We start from the raw sequence: 22204 nt of genomic DNA on the forward strand, positions 1-22204 counted from the left end.
ATGCTCCCTATCCAAGTTCTGTTAGAAAACATCTGATCATGAGTATGTCACAAAATTAATTTGCATTAAATGTGCTTGTAGTACATTATCTAGAATAACAGCAAAGTGTCATCTTGGATATTTGATTTATCTAGTAAATAGACTTAATTGAAACAAATTTATTTGCTTTACAGAGTCTGCTGGCTGACAGCATTTATTCTGGAAGTGCCTGCTCTTTTATTTAGCATCATATGAAAATATTTTCTATATTACCAAATTTTGATTCTCTGCCTTCTTTCTTTGTTTAATCAAAGCACTTCTAGACACATCACTGAAACCTGGGAGCACCAGTTTTTCTAGAGCTGTTTGATTCCATTTCGGATGAGTTACCTTACCTGCTGTTTGCACAGGTGATGCTGAAAGACACAGCATTGAAAACTCCTCTGTGTTTTCCTTTAGTCGGCTTAAAATCACTATTAGCAACAGAAACCCCACAATTAGAAAACTCTCTTAGGAAGGTGAGGGATTATAACGAGGTTTAGCAGACATTTAATTGCCATCTACACTTTACCAGTGGGATTGGCTGTCGTTGGTTTACAGGTAATTTACTTGCAGTCACTGGATTGTGTCTTCTTTTTCTTGACCAAGTGCCGTTGCTCTGCCACCATCACATCCCACATGGTACAAACATTGTAATTTTTCTGTAGTGTTGATCCTGTGTTTTTACTTAACCCAGTTCTTATTTTTTTTGGTATTACATTGTTTTAATTTCTCTCCCTTTGCCTCCTAGGTCTTCTTGTGGGAACATTAGATGTGGTTTTGGATTCCAGTGCCAGAGTCGCCCCGTACCGTATTCTGCACCAGACTCAGGACTCTCAAGTGTATTGGGCAGTGGCGTGTGGTATGTGTTGATCTGATCCTTGTTGGGGGCTGGATTTGTGTTATTCTATTGTCTGTTCAGTGCAGATGATCAGTTATCCCACACAGGAGCATTCTGTGACTGCTCAGGAAACTTACTATAGCTTCTGGTGGGGTAGTGGAAGATGCCAGAAACGACAAAACTACTCAGTGTTGTTTAAACTGTAGTTTAAGCACTTGAGGCTCTGTAAAAGCTTCAGGTTCTGCAGATGTTATGAATTTTCTTTCTTCCAAGGTGTATCTGTTTGCGAGGTCAGAGTGAGATTGTTCAGAGAACAAAACCGTGCTGATGAGGTTGCTGTGGGATGATGAGTGTTGTGCCAAAACCTGCTCACTAGGAACACGGTATGAGGTGGGAACATGTGAGGTCGTTCAAGGTGCCAGACACTGTTTACAGAATCTCTTTAGTGTGTTGATCCAATATTTATTTTTTTGCCTGTTATTTCTGGCTCATAGTAGATGTATTGATAGACTATATCTGTAGGATATATTACAATCTTTTTAAAAAAAAAACAAACACCAAGAACTCTTGGCCTCTTTTACTTGAGAAGAGCAACTGCTGTATTAGAATTAGGTACAACCTTCTAATATCTGGTGGTGAACTTTGATTAAGGCTTTAAGTCCTACTGCTTGCTGAAAATAAAACATCTTGAGACGTATTTGTTAGACCAACTTTGTTTATAGGAAGAATCTTCACTTCTCAGTTTGTGGTTGAGATGTAAAATCCGAGCATGAAGTAACCATTTGCTAAGCCCACAGATGCTGATGTCTTGTTTTCCCTGTTCCCATCTTCTCCCCAGGCAACCAACACAGTATTGTCCCTTACAGAGCTACTTAAATTCTGCAGAAGAGAGGTTTAGAAATTGCTGTTTTTTCACAGAAACTCGGTTTCCCTTTTGAGGAAGGAGGAGGCAGAGAGGAAGAAAGACAAAAACCAAAGTGGCAGGCCAGCAACTGCGTAGAAAAAAGGAGAATATTTAGTGGCCACATGCCATGCAACTCTGAAATTTTATGCTGTCTTGACACTCAGTTAACATGTTATTTTTGTGCAATTTCAGGAGTGCTGGAGTTGATATACTCTCTATCTCAGTCAGTAATGCAGCATGGTAAAATGAGATAGGCTGTACAACAACTGAATGGAGTTTGATAAATTATTGTATTGGGCTAAATATATTGTCTTCATTCAAAGTATTGTTTTTAATCATATCTGGTTCTCCTTTTACTGTCAAAATAAGAATACTGGCATTCACTTGAAGTTATAACATGTATGTGGCTCTCTAGTTGAAAAGTGCATGTCTTTTATTGACCATTTATCATGTGTAAATACTAGTGGGCAGCATTCTGGTCATGTGTGCAGCTTTGGCCTTTCAGGACTTTGTTCTTACAACTCTCTTTGTAGGAACTGCAGAATTTTACTCCTTCATGTATGTCATTCTAATGCTGTTCTTAGAAAGACATCAATTATTGAGTCCTGGCTTATTTTAGCAATTTGTTTGCTGTCACTTGGTGACAGATGCAGCTCATGGAACAAAACAGAACACAGACTTTATTCCCCTGCCGTTGTTGCTGGACCTGTGGGTTTTTTCCACAACCAAAGCATCCTATAATTGATAATTCTGTGCCCTGAAAATAAGCCATTTCATATTACTCAAAATCATTCATGCTTTGAAAACATTGTCAGGTGGCTGGGATGGATGGCAAGTAAACTGACATGCAGAGGCAAAGGAAAAGATACTTGTTGTGTAATCCATTGGGCTGCACACACAACTCAAATTTGTAGCCCTGCAGTCAGTCCTCAGAGACAAGACAGCTTACTTGCTTCTAGTTTTTGGTTTCAGGTCCTGGAGTTACTTTTGGTTATGAAACCACAGATTAGCTGGCGTTGGGTTCTGTGGTTGAGTATCCAACTACAAATACATGAAGACATTTCGTATCTGAAGCTGCCTCTTAAAAAAGAAAGTCAGGTAGAGCAGTAGCTGCAGGGAACTGCTTGTGTTGTCTGCTGCTCTCTTCTTTTCCATCATTAACCACACAGAGGGGTCTAATTTACTCACAGGGAAATTGAGCAGTGGGAGTCATACTGTTCACATTTTTAGATATCCAACTGCTTTTGTGAGAAACTTCAGAAGATACATTTACTGGAATTTGGCAAAGAAAAGCGTACAAATGTCTCTGACTTGCAGACAGATTTTTTGTCTGCTTTTAACAATGTTTCTTAGTTTGTTAAAAAAAAATGAATTTCTTTTTTTATTTCTTCTGCATTTTTTTTTTCTGTCTGCAAGAGAATATAGTGATGGATGAGGCTTTGAGCAACCTGGTCTAGTGGAAGGTGTCGCTGCTGATGGCAGGGGGGTTGGAACTAGATGATCTTTAAGGTCCCTTCCAATCCTAACCATTCTATGATTCTGTGGTTGTTGATAGAGAGGAATAAATCTTTTAGTAAACACAAATCTTTGAAATAATTAATGGCAACTAACTAAGTCAACTTTCTATAGAAAATTTCTTTAAGTTGGTTACACAGTGAAGTTTCCCTTTGTGAGCTCTTGTGGACTGTGTGGATAAAGACAACTAACTGATATAAGTTTTGCTGAGACATTTTTATTTAAGAAAGCAAAGAAGGTTCTGATGTGAATATTTTGGTTGCATTTTGATTTGGAGTTGTATGTTCTCTGCTGACAGTTGCTCCTGGAAAACGGAACCTCTTTGTAGATGTTAAAACTTCAGTTGTTCTGAAATGTCAAGGTTCTTCTGAAAGTTCATTATTTTTATTCTAGAATACCAGAAATTTAAAGAGTACTTCTTGTCTGGATAGTAAGAATGCTTTTTGTCTGGGGGAAAAAAGCTGTGTTTGGTGTACACTGGCAAATGATCTGTCGGTAGTGTGCTGATTCTCCTTGATGGCAGTCGAGACATTTCATTAGAAACATGATGTAGGTGTACATAAAATATCCTTGATGTGTGTACAGTTGGTGTGTTTGATGTGTCATGATCACTCTTTGGTAATTATTAGTTTCCTGCTGTGAACTTGGAGGAAAAAAAGACCTTGTTCTAATTTCTTTTTTCTTTGCACTTCCTATCATCTTTCACCCCTTTAACTAGGATCATCTCGTAAAGAGATCACAAAGCACTGGGAGTGGCTGGAGAATAACTTACTGCAGACTCTGTCCATCTTTGATAATGAAGAAGATATCACCACCTTTGTCAAGGGCAAGATACATGTAAGCGACATGTTTCTCTGAAGGACTTCCAGCTTCTGAGAAAGAATGGGGAGGTGGTTTTAGGAATTTTTTACCCTTGGGGGGAGGGAGCAAGAATGTTTTAATGGGGGTTCAAACAGCAACAAGTAACAGGAGAGAGAATTCTAGTTTGCAAGCAATGTGCTTGCCCTGCCACAATGGTCTAAAAGGCATCTAGGTTGTAAAGGAGCTGCACCCCAACTTCCACTGACTCCTGAGTCAGACAGGTCTCTCTGCTTCTTGTGCACTTAAGATAGTTTGGCTTCCCAGCCCACAAATTCTCCAAATAAATACTCACAAACAGCAGCAATTTGAGTCTTGTCCAGTACTCCAGTCAGATTCTCTGTATTTTCTCTGTGTGTGTCTGTGTGTGAGAGATTGTGGTCATTTGTTTTTCCTTCTGGCCAGTCAAGATCTGACAGACTGCAGAGTTCTGCCCTTCCTGGCAGATGATCTTCTTCCTGTTGAAGAAGCGTGTTTGCAAGTGAAAATAGACTTCAGTTCTCCTGAGGGGTGTTCAGAGTGTTACCAGGCCAGCTGTGAGAAACTCAGTCAAACGTTAAACATCAACGCTTTCTGCACAGGTTCAGGAGCAGATCCCAGATCAGAGACTCCCCAGCTGTCTGACTGCTCTTGCTACATGTCTTTACTGTTTCTCTAACGTGACAGGAGAAATGATAACTGCTGTGTCGTGTTTCTTACTCTGTCTTCCGGATTGCTGCTGTGACCTTTCGCTGCATATTATGTCTGTCAGCAGGCATGTTCCCTTCCGTTTCTTCTCTCTCTCCTCCCATGTCCTTTCAGGGAATTATTGCTGAAGAGAACAAGAATGAGCAGCCTCAGAGTGAAGAGGATCCTGGTAAATTCAAAGAGGCTGAGCTGAAGATGCGGAAGCAGTTTGGGATGCCGGAGGTGGAGAAGTTGGTTAATTACTATTCCTGCAGCTATTGGAAGGGGCGTGTACCCAGGCAGGGTTGGCTGTATCTCACTGTCAATCACCTCTGTTTCTACTCCTTCCTGCTGGGCAAAGAGGGTGAGTTATAAGCCTAGTAGTAGTTTTTTTTGACATTTCCTGTGATCTTCTTGATGCAATTGATCTTTTCTGTGAACTTTTTTTTTCAGCTGACGGGTTTTTTTACTTTGAGGAATCCTTTGAGCTCTAGCTCAACACATAGATGAGTCCTTGCACTCATAGGCACTTCAGTGGTGTTTAGACTGAATGCTTGAGTCATTTTTCAAAACATTTCTCGAGTTGTACAAGTACATCTGAAGTTTTACTTCACCTGGATTAGAGAACCAAGCAGTATTTTGATTTTGGTGAGTTTTATTTGGAACCACCGCCAGGACCCAGTATTTACAAAGCTTGAACTCTTGAGTCCAAAACTAATTTTCTGGAAGGAAAGAATAAAAACTTGAGTAATTGTAGTTGAAAGGATTTACTGGATGGGAGATGGTCCTTTTGGAACTGCATTATTTCTAGTCTAGTTAATCCCAAAGATTATTTCCAAGTATTTTTGGACAACCCAGTAGAAGAAGAAAAAAAAATAGAAGAATAGAATTGTCCATGTGTAAGAGGGGAATAGTGCTGCCACACTGAGAGCTTACTTGCTGCTTGAGCTTCATTTCTAATTGATTATTGTTTTGCCTTAAATTGTAATAGTGGTTTTTTTTAACTTTTTTCCCCAGTTACACTGGTGATCCAGTGGGTCGATGTAACCCAGCTAGAAAAAAATGCTACACTGCTGTTCCCTGAGTGCATCAAAGTAAGCACAAGGGACAGTGAACTTTATTTTTCCATGTTTCTCAACATCAACGAGACATTCAAGCTGATGGAGCAGTTGGCTAACATTGCTATGCGACAGCTGTTGGATAATGAGAGCTTCCTACAGGACAAGTCCCTCCCAAAGCCCAGGAAGCCTCTTAAGAACATCTCTGCATTAAAAAGGTACATGTTTCCAGCAGTGAGAAGAGAAGACAGATAACAGGGGGTTGTTATAATAAATCTGCATTACTGTGTAGCTCCCAGGTAGCACTGGGGTTTTGTGACTCTAGGGGCTAATTTCAGTCATTAGCCCTCTGCTTGTTCTTTTTTTTTTCCATCCCAAGTTAATACTGAATTCACACACACCCTCATGTCTTTCTCATGCACGACTCAGCACTATCAAAAGGAATTTTCAACTGCTGAAAATCCTGTTAAAAAAAAAAAGTGAAAGAAGAAAACCACATCAGCCCCTTTGACGTTGAAGATTTATAAAAAGTAATATACATTTATATTGTAATAAATCCACCCACTGGGGACTGTTCTCTGCAGTTTCAGAATCTGATGTAACATTTAAGTTTTGCAGAGGCACTTCCATATTTTATCTGGTATTGCAGGACATGCCTTGTCAGTGAAGCATGTCTGAAGGCTGAAAGAGGAGTCAGATAAGGGGTGGCATCTCAGTTAGAGAAATGAATACTGAGAATACACAGCACAGTCTGAAGGTTGTGATTGGAATGAACACTTAACATTAGTGTTTGAGTGGGTTTTTCAAGTGAGAAAAAAACCTCTGGGGACTATTCTTTACTTTTCCCCAGAGACCTGGATGCTCGAGCCAAAAATGAGTGCTACCGTGCCACTTTCCGATTGCCCAAGGATGAATGTCTGGATGGACATACAGACTGTACCTTGTGGACACCGTTCAACAAGATGCATATTCCTGGACAGATGTTTGTTTCCAACAACTACATCTGTTTTGCCAGCAAGGCAGAGGAGGCCTGTCATCTCATCATTCCTCTCAGGGAGGTGGGGATTTCTTTGCTGTATTTTAAGACTACAGGCCTTTCTTGTCTTTTGTGTGCTTCTAGCTTTTGTGTGCAAAGCTTTATAGATAATGGAGAATCTGCTAGATCCAAATGGCCCTTGTCTTTGTCTTCTAGGTGACAATAGTTGAGAAAGCAGATAGTTCCAGTGTCTTGCCCAGCCCTCTGTCCATCAGCACTAAAAGTAAAATGACCTTCTTCTTTGCCAATCTGAAAGACCGAGATTTCTTGGTACAGAGAATCTCTGACTTCTTGCAGAGAACACCATCCAAGAAATCATGCAGCAGCGACAGGGAATGGAAGTGGAATTTGGCTGATCCTGGTTGCGAGGTACTAAGGAAATAGCTGGGAGGAGCATTTGTCAACTTTTCAGAGTCATGCTCCTTACATCGTGTTAACAGTGCTCCTTACCAGTAAATGATGTTTCTTTGTTAGACAATTAGCAGAGGAGGGAGGCAGCCTGAGCTCAGATGATTTGTGTTCTGTTGTTCAGGAGGTTCCAGAGTTGCCTTCCAGCAGCCCACTTGCAGTTAGCCCCACGTCTGCTCTCAGCAATCGACCTGTCAACTTCTGTGCTGGTGAAGTGCCAACAGTCTCGCAGGGACTACTCAAACTCTTCAGAAGAAATTCCGAGGAGCTCTTGGGACCCAAAGGAGTAAATAATATTTTAACTTAAACCAATTAGTTATAAGTAGTAGTAGTTTTTATTCCTAATCAGTCCTGCAGTATCACTGCTGTGTCTGTCACAGTGATACTGTTCTGTAGATGTAACCTGACCGTCAGCTTACCTTATCAGTACTGAGATACCCCAGATAACTTGACTAGAGGCTGAGAAATTAGCGTTTCTGGGATGTAAATTCATGTCTGTGAAGAATTACTTTTCTTTAGATCAAGGAAGCAGACATACCACTTCTCTGCTTCCTAGTTAGTTGTTTTAGACCATGGTTCTGCTTGTATTTATGTAGAGATTTGCAAGGTGTAATGCCATTGCACAGCCCACGTTAGCATTGTAAAGCCTTGACTTTAAGCAAGGTCAGAACTGATTCAGAACAGTGTAGATTAGCATACACCCTTTAATTCATCAGACAGAAGAAAGGCTTTAAATGTCACAGTACATTTCTCTGAGTTTATGCAGAAGTCACCTGTCCTACAAACATAAAAATGCATTAATCTCCTAAAATGGACATATTTATTCCTGTGAAGGCAAAGGAGAAGATGAAGGAAGAATCTTGGAACATTCATTTCTTTGAATATGGGCGAGGGATGTGTATGTATCGCACTGCCAAGACTAGGGAGCTGGTGCAAAAAGGAATCCCAGAGAGTCTTCGTGGAGAGCTGTGGCTCCTTTTCTCAGGTAGGAGGTTGTGCTGGATACTTTGACAGCTAGCAGGAATAAGCTTTCTGCACATCTCAGAGGAAAAGGTAGAAATCTTAGCTCATTTCAGAAGAAATTAATCACAAATTAATTCCTATCATCTAAATGATTCCTAATTCCTATCATCTAAATAATACTTCATGGTGTTTTTGCCAAAAATGCAATGATGGCATTCCTGAGACAACTTTCTTTGAGTGTTGTAGCTCTTTGGTCTCCTTTGTCTGCATTTCAGTGTTGGGACCTAGACTCTAACATGATGATTTAACAACGAGTTTCTTACTGTACTTTCGTATCTGTAGTTGATGTAGTGCTTCCTGGCTGCCTCTTCTCTGAAACTGTGGGCATAAAATCTGTATTCCAGAGCTCAAGAGGTGAATTTGTCTTTACAGGGGCTTGGAATGAGATGGTGACTCATCCTGATTACTATGCAGATCTTGTGGAAAAGTCAATGGGAAAGTACAATCTTGCTACAGAGGAAATTGAGAGAGATCTGCACCGCTCTATGCCAGAACATCCCGCCTTCCAGAATGAGCTGGGAATTGCTGCCCTACGGAGAGTCTTAACAGCTTATGCATTCAGAAATCCAACAATTGGGTACTGTCAGGTAAGAAAGAAGACTTAGACTTGTTAGCCCTAGACAATAACCATGACTGACTTGGACCTTTTCTGCAGCTCTTTGTTCAATTTAAAGCTTTTCCTTCATGCTGTCCATGTGGTGCTGTGAAAGCAGGAAAGAAGTGGTGATGTTGAAAGATCTCTGAACTGTCCTTTGGATACAGCATTTAAAGACTTTGCATATTTCTGTTAGGTCTAATGACAGAAAGTTTTTCTAGTTTTCCTGCTAGAACTTTCCCTAGTTCAGCAAAAACATCATCTGTTTTCATTAAGAAGAGCAATTAAATCGAATAAGTGATGATGCAGAAGGGCAGTATATTGAAAACAAAGCCAGTTGCTGGTTTGTGAAACAGCTCAGTGGAAATTCAGATTAATTTTGTGTGTTGCTGTGGTATTAGAGGTTCTAATTTTGTTGTTCTATTATGACTAAACTGTTACAAAGCTTTTTGTGAAAACTGAAAATTATACCGAGTTACATTGATTAATGAAAGTGCTTAACAAAAAGTAGTTGTATTATTTGCTGCCTCACAAACAGAGGAACTGAAACAGGAAGGTAAATTGGCTAAAGGTCGTCTTTTGACTCAGATACCAGTAAAAACTGGAAATAGATGTGACTCTTAGTGACAGTTTTGCTATATTCATGTTGTTTAAGTTTAGCTGGTCTGTAATGACAGAGTTTTCATTAACATCTTCATGTTTCTCTCCTGTATCTGCATGTTTAACTCTGCTGGCTCGTAGGCCATGAACATTGTTACGTCAGTACTGTTGCTGTACTGCAATGAGGAAGAGGCTTTCTGGCTCCTGGTGGCTTTATGTGAACGGATGTTGCCAGATTACTACAACACAAGAGTAGTGGGTGAGTCTTTGTCAAATTCATGCTGGAGCCTGGATTTTCCACTACAGTTGCACCAGCATCTCTTAGGAACACTTATGTTGTTCAGAATTAATTAAATGTGATGCATTTTAAAGATGATGAAGCACAACCCTGTTCCCTTTAAAGTTGCAGGTGTGTGATGGAGACATAGGAAGAGACACTACAGGCTACCAAGGTAGTAGTACTACCTTGTAGTAACAAGGAAGATGAAGTCACTAAAAATTGGTAGCAGGAGGGACCATTAGCAGTAAGGAGGCATATCTAGAAGAAAATTCTTGGGTTATTTTTTACCCATCTGAATGATGTATTAAGTCTTTGGAATAGGCTCCCAGGAAAGGTTAGTGAAAGCACCGCTTTATGGGCTTTTAAAGTTGGTCTGTATAAAAGAGAATAGTTTGATATAAATTCCATAATGCCAGTAAACCTCCACTCCTCCTTTCAGGGCAAATGCATAGATCAATGAGAGATTCTGTTTCTGCATGCTCTGCAATGTCTCTCTCAATATGTTGTTTTTATTGAGAACAGGGAACAAATCTAAATAAATGTGTTAATTTTAGTTCTGATGTTAAGAGGCTTATATGACATTAAAGTGGACTTACACTATTTTGTTTAATAATTGATCATCTTGGGTATAGTACCATGATTCCACCAATTTGAGTTCTACCATTGTTTTTGTTTGTTTCCCAGGTGCGTTGGTGGACCAAGGCATCTTTGAAGAACTTACACGAGAGTATCTTCCACAGCTATCAGAAAAGATGCAGGACCTGGGAGTGATTTCCACCATATCACTTTCTTGGTTTCTCACTCTCTTTCTCAGTGTCATGCCCTTTGAGAGTGCTGTGGTCATTGTTGACTGTTTTTTCTATGAGGGAATCAAGTTTATCTTGCAGGTGTCATTGGCCATACTTGATGCCAACATGGAGAAGTTGTTACAGTGCTGTGATGAAGGTGAAGCCATGACTATTCTGGGCAGGTACCATTCATTGTTCTTATTTAAAATGGAATAATAACCAGACCTTTTTAGTCATCATCTCTTTGTACCTAATTCCATTACATAGCAGGTCACAGATAACACTCTAGGATGGAACTTGAGGTCCAGAGGGGCTTACTGTTGCTTTCTACAACAGCTGAAATTCATTTTTAGCTCAAGTATGGAGGAATCCCTTATTTCTGGAATTGTTTGCTTTGTAGCATAATGCGTTCCTGCTTCTCAGTTTGAATTTGAACTCTGAAGGGTTTTTATCTGAAATTCACAGAAGAATTTCAATCTCCTACTAAGAGTAGATACTGGCAGGAATCATATTCTAGAAACATGAAGTTTTATCGAGCAGACATCTCCCAAGTCTAGTACATATGAGATTTTCCTGTTTGAAATGTGAATCTCTTCTATGTGCAGCAAGATTTTCAGCTTACTAGTTGAAGCCCACTTTAAAAAGAATAGGTACCCCAAAAATAGGATGAAAATCAATTTTACTTTAGATACATTGAGGGTAGCATTGCAGGTTAGCTGGGAAAAATTAAATTTTCCTATGTGTTTAGATTAATGATACAAAGAAGTTGGGAATGATGGGTTTAGGATATTGTTTTCCTGAACATTAATCCTGGAGTCTTGAACCTGTTCTGTTTTTCCCCCACAGATATTTGGACAACGTAGTTAACAGACAGAGCGTCTCTCCCCCTATTCCCCACTTGCATGCCTTATTGACAAGTGGAGATGACCCACCACTTGAAATAGACATCTTTGAACTCATCAAAACATCTTACGAGGTAAGACTCGGGCTTAATTTTTACCCAAGAGCTTTTTCTCTACTAACATCCAGTTTTTGTGCAGCCTGAATTTGAACAGTGTTCATAGCTTGAAGTGCTCAAGGAGTGCAGACACAAACCATTAATCCTCCTGTTTGGTATGAGAAGCACCTGACACTGTTGGCTATTGTGGATTACAAAGACTCTCCCCACCACCAGTGGAAACTAAAACAAAGACTGCAAATCACTAAAAATTACAGACCAGAGGCTTCTTCCTGCTTTGCCAAAAAAGTCTCCATTCTTACTTGTATGTGAGGATTGTCGATGCTAGGGAGTTGGAGAGGGAAATTCAGGGTAAAAATAGTGAGGTATGCTGCAGAAACATGGAAGCATCCCAGTTCATGTGCATAGGAATTCTGTTCTGGGATCCACATTACAGTAACAGGAAGGTGACCTGAGAATGGTGCCAGTGCTGTTGAATTACCTCTGCACTGATGGAGGTGTGCCTCATTATTCATACTGAGAACAAACTCATAAGAAATTTGCATCTGAACGATGGAAAGAACACAGACAAGAGAACTAGTGTTTGACAGTTCTTCTTCTCTACGCTGTGGTAAATGTGGATTCATTTCCTTTTTTATCTCCTGTTCTTCATCCTGTCCCTTTCCAGCTGCTTACAGTCAGGCAGCTGTCGTTTTGCTGGGTATTTTCTTTGTTTCTTCAGATATGCCATCTCTGTTTGTTCTTGGTTTCTTTTCTAAAAGAATGTCACCAAATTCATCTTACTTGTCTGACCTAGTCAGTAGAAAAGCCTATTAACTTTGGTGTTTCTAGCTGAATCTCCTATGAGTCCTATTAAAAAACGAGGCTAGAAGGAATGGCAACCTATTCTCTTCTCTCTGCCAGGCTCTGTGTTTCTGTCAGTCCTGACAGATGCTTTTTCAACTGTTCTTGAGAAACCTCTGATGTTGGATTTCTCGTGAATTCTGAATGACTTCTCTTGCAGGACAGGAGTGAATAGGGAATACAGTTGAAGTTTTTTTTCTCATCTTTTTGCTGCTGGTAAAAGGCTTCTAGGGGTTTTAGATCATCTCTGAGGGGATAGCACGCTTGTTAAAGAACATGTAATTGAACAGGGGTTGTTTGTTCTTTAGGAGATTATGTTGACCTGATCTGCTTCCTTTCTTGTAGAAATTTAGCAATTTGAAGGCAGATGACATTGAACAAATGCGTTTTAAACAAAGGCTGAAAGTGATCCAGTCGCTGGAGGATACAGCCAAGAAGAGTGTGGTATGTGACTCCCAGATTGAATGAGCATATTAATGGAATGTGTTTTGCTGTAAGCATCTAGAAAGTTTGCACTGGAGCAGACCCAGTCTTAAGTGACTTAAAGAATTGCCATTCGTGTGAAAAATTGACTTACTGGCTGGAATAATGGATTTTCAGTTTTCTTCTTCACATGGTTCTAGTTAATAATAAATAAAATAGATTGAAGTGCTAGGGCATGATCAAATGAGAAATCTGTCATGGAGGGAGATAGAAACCACTTGTAGGCCTTGGAATAGTCTCCACTGCCTAGTGCTGTCTGTTTTACTGCTTTCCTGGAATCTTTGAGAAAAGCTAGCATATTATTATATTCCTGCCATTTAGCACATGAGGGAATTTTACAGAAGGGTTCCTGGCTAATGGGGAGTATCCATATCTATTGCAATTATCTCCCGTGTCCTAGGTGGAGAACCTCATCCACTTGTTTCTGTCACCGTTGTTTTTCATTGCATCTCAGTCAAACATATGAAGATAAAAACAAGAGGGAGGGGCAGCAGGGTCTGCATAGTCAGGTCTGCAAAGACAGAAAATAAGTGCAGTAATTTTCTCTTAACTGCTCAAAACGTCAGCAGTTTCTGCTTGACCAGAAACTCTTTCTGACCTGTAAAGCAAAGCAATGGGAGGTACTAGAATGATTATGTTTTCCCTCCCATCCTTTGTCATATCTCCTTGCACTTGTTTTCTTCTATGTTATACAGATCTTTCACTGAGTCATTTAATTTTTCGAGCTTTGAAATAAATTCACTCTATTTTCTCCCTTACTACAGGTCCGAGCTGTGTCTGGTGACATTGGTTTTTCTATTGAAGAACTAGAAGAGCTGTATGTAGTGTTCAAGGTAAGAAGCTGGAGTCAGGACGAATGTGTTCTGACACAGAGAGAACGAATATCAAAACATGTTAAAAGGGAAACAGTGACTTTGATACTTAATCCAACCCATCAGAAACAGATGTGATGTTCTGTTGTACATGGTGCCCGTGAGACTGGCCCTAATAACAGCCAATTGTTTGGGGTTTATTTTCTTCAAAAATGGCCAAAACACATTTGCAGTATTTGAATGATACTTATTCAGAAAGAGCTTGTGGAATCAATGGAAAGGAACGTCACATAGCACTTGGAACAAGGAGTTAGGATTGACTCTACCTTAATTTTGATTCTCATGTTTGCCATTGACTTGCTCTGTAATTGTGACAAAATTCCTTTTCCTCTATTTGTCAATGTATGTATTTTTAAAAGAGTGGTATTACCCAGCTGCATTTACCAAGTCCAGTAAGGCTTTGAACAGAGGCAGCAATCCCAGATATCTGTTTCAACTGCCTTCTTGGGGAAAAAAACAGATTCCATATGATTTCCTCGTGACTGAATTGACCTCTTTGTCACACTGTGATTAAATTACTAACGTTAGACAATTTTCCTTCCCAGTAATTGCCTAATAATAAGGTCACAGTTTGTATCAGCGATTTTTGTTACTAGCCCCTTGGTCAACAATTTTACTACTTGCATTATTTAATTTAATTTTATTTCTATCACCCACGTTTACAAAGTTCTTTATATGTGGTATCTCAGTCTTCTGTATGAGAAATATTGGCAATGAGTTTTGTAAATCAATATTGACCATCAGTTTTGCAAACTGAGTGCAAACTTGGTTGCACTGTGCTGTGGACTGAGAAAGAGAGGCTTAGTTCTAAAACCTGCATGTTCCCTTTGTAGTAAAGCCTGAGTGTCATTTTGTTCACACCTGAAATGATGGGTTTTGTATTTTTCACTTAAAATTGCTGATTATGCTTTTTGTGAAATCTCTTCCTCAACTTCATATTATTTGGTAGTGGAGTAATGCTTGGAATAATAGAGGAGATAAACAGTGTGGCCTGAAATGTCTCTTCTCTGCTTACTCAATCCTGTTCTTGAGCTATAACAAAGTCTCCATTCCTGTGGATTGTTGTAGTGTGGCATAATCTGACCTATTAATCCTTTCCCTCCAAAGGCAAAGTACCTGATGAGCTGTTACTGGGGAAATAATCGTGCTGCAGCTGCCCGCCGAGATCAGAGTTTGCCCTACCTGGAGCAGTACCGCATAGACATGGAGCAGTTCAAAGAGCTCTTCATCAGTTTGACCCCCTGGTCCTGTGGTGCACATACACCTGTGCTAGCAGGGCGTTTGTTCCGGCTTCTGGATGAGAACAGGGATTCTCTCATTAACTTCAAGGAGTTTGTAACAGGGATGAGTAAGTGGTGTTTTTGGAGATTATGGAATATTGCAAAAATTGTTTCTATTGTTTTCCCAGCAGAGAACTGAAAGGAGATAATGCTGTTTGCTCTATCATGAGGGGAGGGTGACAGCCTTACAGGAAGCCTCAGGCAGAGCAAAAGATGCTTTTTTGCTGCTAGGCAGTCTCCTGTTTTGGGGAACAAGAAGTGGCAAACCACCAGGAAGCAGCTTTGCTGTAGATTTCTTTATTGCTTCTGCACAGGGCTTTGCATAGTTAGCGTTTCCTCATTGCTTGTGAACTCATTCTGGTTTGAGCCTGTGAACAGAGGTTGGGAAATGATCTACTAGAGAGCAGTGTAGGGGAAAGGGATCTGGGAGTCCTGGTGGACAGCAGGATGACCATGAGCCAGCACTGTGCCCTTGTGGCCAGGAAGGCCAATGGCATCCTGGGGTGTATTAGAAGGGGTGTGGTTAGTAGGTCCAGAGAGGTTCTCCTCCCCCTCTACTCTGCCCTGGTGAGGCCACATCTGGAATATTGTGTCCAGTTCTGGGCCCCACAGTTCAGGAAGGACAGGGAACTGCTGGAGAGAGTCCAGCACAGAGCCACCAAGATGATTAAGGGAGTGGAGCATCTCCCTGATGAGGAAAGGCTGAGGGAGCTGGGGCTCTTTAGCTTGGGGAAGAGGAGACTGAGGGGTGACCTCATTAATGGTTATAAATATGTAAAGGGTGAATGTCATGAGGATGGAGCCAGGCTCTTCTCAGTGATGCCCAATGGTAGGACAAGGGGCAGTGGGTGTGAGCTGGAACACAGGAGGTTCTGCTTAAATTTCAGAAGAAACTTCTTTACAGTGAGGGTGACAGAGCCCTGGGACAGGCTGCCCAGGGAGGTTGTGGAGTCTCCTTCTCTGGAGACATTCAGAACCTGCCTGGATGCCTTCCTGTGTGATCTCATTTAGGTTCCTGCTCTGGCAGGGGGATTGGACTCGATGATCTTTTGAGGTCCCTTCCAATCCCCAACATTCTGTGATTCTGTTGATTCTTTATCCTAATAGCTATTTTCTTAACCTTTCTTTTTTTTTTTTTTCTTCACAGGTGGGATGTACCATGGTGACCTCACTGAAAAACTCAAAGTACTTTACAAACTGCATCTGCCTCCCGGTGAGTGATTGCTTTCATATATTGCTACTATTGAGCATGGTTTGTTCTAACATGCAATTGAAAAGGGATGCCTCATGAATTTTGCTAATGAAGTGGGTGATACTGCTGTTCAATTACCTCAGAGATCTTAATGTTTCCTTCTCTGTAAATACAGCTCTGAATCCAGAGGAAACAGAGTCTGCTTTGGAGGCCACAAGTTATTTCACAGAGGACGTTACAACAGAAGGTAATACAATACTGCTGCCTGTACCTCTCAGTTTAGGCAGGAGCTGCAGCACAAATCCATGTGCTATGAACAGTGATTTTTTGCAAGACATGGTCTTGTGGTGGCAGTGTGTTAAGATTGGTGGTGTGTTTGAGTTTGCTTTGTTGCATGATGGGAAAGAGGTTTGGAGCTTAAACTGCTCAGCACCCATTTCATGCAGGACACAGCACCCTCTGAAGCACAGTTCCAGACTGCTGAGGAGAAGCAGTGTGCTTCAACCAGCCCCTGTCTCCCACCATGATTTAGGTTTTTCATGCAAGTCTCATTGTCTCTCTTCTTGTTTTTGTTTCCTTCTCTATGTCTGTTTATGTCTGGCCTTTTCTTCTGTTTTATCTGGAATATTGTCCCCTCAACCCCTTTTTCCGCTGCTCAAGTATCTCCTTTTGTCTCAGAGCTGGATTTCTGCCTGCACTGTGAGTCTCAAGGTCAGTCCATCGATTATGTGCATGCACTGAGCATGGCTATAATGCTGATATCATCTGCCAGCACCCATGTGCTATTTAAATACTCTTGTTGCTGCTGCTCCTCTCTCGTGATGCTCCCACTATGAATGAAGTGCTATAAGTAATTAGATATCTTCTGGGATATTCTACCAACTGAGTTTCAACCTTGGTCAAAATAGGTTTTGTCCGACTTCCTTCAGTGGAGTTTATCTCACCCTAGAAACTGGCGGGGGGAAAATAGGCTCAGAGAAGAGTGTGGCAGGTGTTAGGCTTCCTGGCCTGGGTAGGTGATACCTGTGCCTCCTCCACATTCTTCTAATTTAAAGGAATAAGGATGCATGCCATTGAATTGTAAAACTCTTAGTAGACTAATTTACTGTATTTCTTAAAATATAATTTTAGGGATTGTCACATAGGAGATCAAAGTATGTCAGTTGTGCTAAATGTTTACCAAAATTTAATAATACTAAAAAAACCAGAGTGAGTGCAAGAGGTTTGGTGCAAGTGCTGTTTGGTGCTAGGTGGATAACTGCAGAGTCTGAGTTGAGCCAAGACTTCCTATATAGTCTAGTGACAATATAGGGAACTAGAAGTGCAGTTTGTGAAGTCAAACTCTGCCAATTACTCCCAAAGTGTCAGTTCAGTCAGTAAATAATGGTGAGTGTAGATATTAGTCACATATGTGCTCAGTAATGGTTTGGTTTCTTTCCATTCATTATCTTGCTTTGGATAACTGAACTTCTTTGTCCTTAAGCCATCAAATTGCTTAGCTGTTGCATATCTGTGTTTCACCCTTTCTTTTAAGAGTTCTGCCTTCTACCTCAGCTCTTCAACCCACTTTTTCAGTGTGGCTTTTTATCCAGTTATCACATCAGCCTCTTGCTACCATCCTGTACTGTTCAGTCCTCCAAACATGATGTGGGAGTATGAGATTAACTTCTATTAAATATATTCTTGTATGATTTTAATTTGTATATGAGTTGTCTTATCTTCTTCATGTGTTGTATTGCTGAAAATCAGCTACTAATCATTCTCTTTTAATTCCATAATTTTTTAGAAACCCAAGAAGATAAAGGAAGGAGAAATGAGAATGATCCAGAAAAAGGTAATTTCATCATAAATAGACCACATTCTAGTCTTGTCTCTCTGATATTATGAACTATTCATTGTCCGTTGCTGTATCAAGGAGACCTTTCAAAGTGTCCCTCGTGGAGAGAGGTGAAGTTGGATGTGAGATGAGAAATAAATCTCTCTTTGCCTTACTGCTCTGACTCTGGTGCATACCAAGATCATAACATTTGTAAATCATGTTTGGCAAGTTGTCAACTCATAGAGTTCATCTATGAGAAGTCAAGCTGATGCAGCAGTGTTAAAATTTTTACTCTACTGAGCTGGATCAGATAAACCAGCAGAAAACAATGCAGCCTTCCTGGGAGATGCTTTCCTGAACTGTCCATAAAACCTGCTTCCAGCATGATTTTTGCAGTGTTCACTTTTTAAGTCTGAAACCATTAACCACCTGACAGCAGTGGCTTGTTCTTGCCTTGCAGAGGAGAAAGGAACCAGTCCACAGGACTATAGATACTATCTAAGAATATGGGCCAAGGAAAAAGAGTCCAAGAAAGAAACCATTAAAGATCTCCCCAAAATGAGCCAGGTAAGAAGTGAACGTGAAGGTTTCCAGTTAGATGACTGACAGTTTAGTGGGGAATTCAGCAGTATGTGCAGCCTTTTTGCCAGCAGATTGCTGTGCTGTTCTGCTCTGGTGCACTTCAGAAGCCTCTAGTTCCACATGTTTGTTTTGAATTCCTCAGTGGACATGGACAAACTGCTTTGCTTCCACCAGTCAAAGGTATTTGATTCTCTCTGCCTCCCAGACCAATTTTTCCTATAAGAACTTCAATCTGTGTCTTCCATCCAGAGCAGTATGTTTCAAATATGCCATCAGTCATTTAAACTTGTTTGCTTTGGTGGGAGGTGATTCTGCCCCTCTACTCCGCTCTTGTAAGGCCCCACCTGGAATACTGCGTCCAGTTCTGGAGCCCCCAACATAAGAAAGACATGGACCAGTTAGAACAAGTCCAGAGAAGGGCCACCAGGATGATCTGAGGGCTGGAGCACCTCTCCTATGAAGACAGGCTGAAAGAGTTGGGGCTGTTCAGCCTGGAAAAGAGAAGGCTCTGGGGAGATTTTATAGCGGCCTCCCAGTACCTGAAGGGGCTACAAGAAAGCTGGGGAGGGACTTTTCATAAGGGCAGTTAATGACAAAACAAGGGGAAATGGGTTTAAACTGAAAGAGGGGAGGTTTAGATTAGATATTAGGAAGAAGTTCTTCACTGTGAGGGTGGTCAGACACTGTCCCAGGTTGCCCAAGGAAGTTGTGGATGCCCCCTCCCTGGAAGTGTTGAAGGCCAGGCTGGATGAGGCTTTGAGCAACCTGGTCTAGTGGAAGGTGTCCCTGCTGATGGCAGGGGGGTTGGAACTGGATGATCTTTAAGGTCCCTTCCAACCCAAACCATTCTATGATTCTATGACTTTTTTGGTTTTGCATTGCCTCGAGTAACAGCTGCTTGGTGGAGAGCAAAGAATGTGGTTACAGGAAAGAGAGTCTGATGACTGGTGTGGTCTTTTTCTGTCTCTAATTTCCTTGATGGGTGCTACTTAAACCAGTTTGGAAATGCTTAGAAGCTGACCACGAAAGAGTAGCAGAGCGGAAGTAAAATTTTAGGTTTTCTCAGATGTGGATTTGTGAGTGCTCTGTTCATCTGTCAGCAAAAACACCCACTCCCAGTAAATTGCTAGCTGTGTCTCAATTTAGCCACTTGAGCAGAGGGAGAAGAGTTTGCCTGGATTGGACTGTTCTGAACCAGTACAGTAAGTTGCCACTTACTTGGTGAGGAGGCTGATAAACCAGGAGTCAGTTGAGACCGTGCCTGTTGCTTCATCTCAAGGAGCTTCTGGATGATGCTCTTAGTTGTATGGTTTTGTTTTAGGTAGTCCTGGCCGGAGCAGGGAGTTAGACTCAATGATCCTTATGGATTTTGGATTCTTTGATTCAATGCTCTGCCACTGTCAACTTTTTTCAGCCTGAAGTATGATTTTTTTTTTTCTTTTTTGGTCTTTGTCTTTTAAAGGAGCAATTCATAGAGTTATGCAAGACCCTTTACAACATGTTCAGTGAGGATCCGGTGGAGCAAGAGCTGTACCATGCAATTGCCACTGTAGCCAGTCTCCTCCTGCGAATTGGAGAGGTTGGGAAAAAATTCTCCAACAGGCCCATGAGGAAGTCTGAGGACTGCAAAGCAAACAGTACCCAAGATCCTGTGAGTGAAGAGGAGTCACCAACATCTGAGCAGAGTCAGAATTTAGCAGTGGAGCAGCGACCCCAAGCTGACCATGAGGATAAAACCTGTGGAGATGCTCAGCCTGAAAAAACACAGCAGGAGAATCAAACTCTAGGAGATGGGTCAGGGGAAGGACAAGGCTCTCCTTTACAGCTGTTGTCAGATGATGAAACCAAAGATGATATGTCCATGTCTTCCTACTCCATGGTCAGCACAGGCTCCCTGCAGTGTGAAGACATTGCAGATGACACAGTCCTGGTTGGTTGTGAAGGCAGCAGTTCAGCCGCCCGGTATGGTAGTACCATTGATACTGACTGGTCTATCTCTTTTGAGCAGATCTTAGCTTCCATGCTGACAGAGACAGCCCTTGTAAACTACTTTGAGAAGAAGGTCAACATCCTCCAAAAGATCAAAGATCAGAAGAAGGTAGAGAGGCAGTTCAGTTCATCCAGTGACTATGAACTTTCCTCTGTGTCAGGATGAGCTCAAGAAAACAGGAATCATCTTTGGGAGATAAAACGGGGAGATAACGTGGCAGATGGCAGGATGGTTTGGTATTTCATGTTTGGGGATTTTTTGTGTTTCATCAGAGACCAGTAACTACACAATTACAGTAGATTCCAATTGATAAGGGGCTTCTGACATTGACTGTTTTGTGTAGGTGCTTCTTTGGCTCCTCTGGCTGACAGAATTAGATTTACATTCTCAAGAGCCGTTAGAACCTAATAGCCCCTGACATATAGAATTACCACCATAAATTATGCATGTCTGCCTTTTACTATCTTTTATTTTAATGAAGTTTTATTTCAGACACAGTAACTGCTCCTTGCCTGCCCTTGTTTGCTGTAGGTTCCTGGGTAACTTGCACAGCAGATGCAGCCTGGCTTGGAACCGCGTTCACCTCTGGCTGTCAATCTGAGAGCTATTGTGGTGTAGTCAAGTGCTATAGGACCCTGACCTATAAATAGTCTTGTAATTTCTTCAATGCTGTTCTGTGACTCAGCAGCTATAATGCAAATGTGCCCCACTGCTCCCAGCACCCTAAGATCTAAACATGGACATTTCTCAGATCTGCAGGTTTCTTTCAGATGTGATTTGGCATTTTCTTAGTGTACGATCACTTTCTTTCTCCTTCAGCATTCAGGAGTTTTCAGACAAACCTAGTTTTCTAGCATTGGCTTTTCTAATTCTTGGAAAGCCATGTTTTTTAGTTTGTCTGGGAAGCCACAAGCTCCTTGACTTCAGTGCAACAGTAATAATGTCAATCAATGGGCTCACGATGGTTATAATGAGGGAATATGTTCCTAAATTAGAAGTCAGTGAATCAGCCTCAGCGTTACAGGGCACAGCGATCTGCTGGACTTTCCCTGTCGGTACAGGAAACATTCATTATTTCTTGCTGGTTCTCCATTTTTACTATCCAGTGATGGGTCCAATTTTTACGAGGACCCCTAAGAATACTCTGAACAGTCAGTCCTCACAAATGCTTGGGGCAGGAAGATGTGCAGGAGTGTTGTTCCACCTGCAGCTGCTCAGTGTGTCCTTTCTGAATATCTCCTGTACAAAAGAGTCTTAGCAATGGATGTGCTCTTAGAAACTACTACACATCCAAGGGGATTTACACCTGAAGAGGAAGAATTCAAAGCAGCGTGGCCCTCTGCCATCAGCCCCTTGTGGGAGACCTCAATAGACTAGATCTCTTTCCAGTTAGAGACAAAATAACTGGGAGATTGAGTGACTAAATCAATTAAGACCAGAAGAAACTAAGAGTTAGCCTTCTGGTAGTAGGGCGTGCACTCCGAAGAAGGAGAATGAATGTTGTTCCTACAGATAAATTCATCTCAGTACCCTGGCATCTGCCTTGCAGGGCAGAGCGAGGGATGCTGCGGCTTGGGGAGGGCAGAGCCTGCGCT

At 41.3% G+C, this 22204-nt stretch overlaps 1 protein-coding gene across 1 annotated transcript; it reads left to right on the forward strand.

The window, feature by feature from the left end:
- Positions 1-765: 765 nt before the first annotated feature.
- Positions 766-21203, forward strand: TBC1D9B (TBC1 domain family member 9B; the record flags this gene model as incomplete). The annotated part of the gene is made up of 21 exons (XM_029083559.1): positions 766-880; positions 3997-4115; positions 4938-5166; positions 5820-6078; positions 6711-6918; positions 7053-7265; positions 7429-7590; positions 8139-8289; positions 8700-8914; positions 9664-9781; positions 10487-10772; positions 11437-11566; positions 12737-12835; positions 13639-13707; positions 14854-15094; positions 16174-16239; positions 16394-16465; positions 16879-16929; positions 18005-18052; positions 18498-18604; positions 20082-21203. Coding segments are annotated over 21 exons (3651 nt in total), but the record flags the coding sequence as incomplete, so codon positions are not given.
- Positions 21204-22204: the final 1001 nt, after the last annotated feature.

Source organism: Antrostomus carolinensis, unplaced genomic scaffold (assembly GCF_000700745.2).
Source record: "Antrostomus carolinensis isolate BGI_N321 unplaced genomic scaffold, ASM70074v2 scaffold17202, whole genome shotgun sequence".
In the NCBI taxonomy this organism is placed as follows: Eukaryota; Metazoa; Chordata; class Aves; order Caprimulgiformes; family Caprimulgidae; genus Antrostomus; species Antrostomus carolinensis.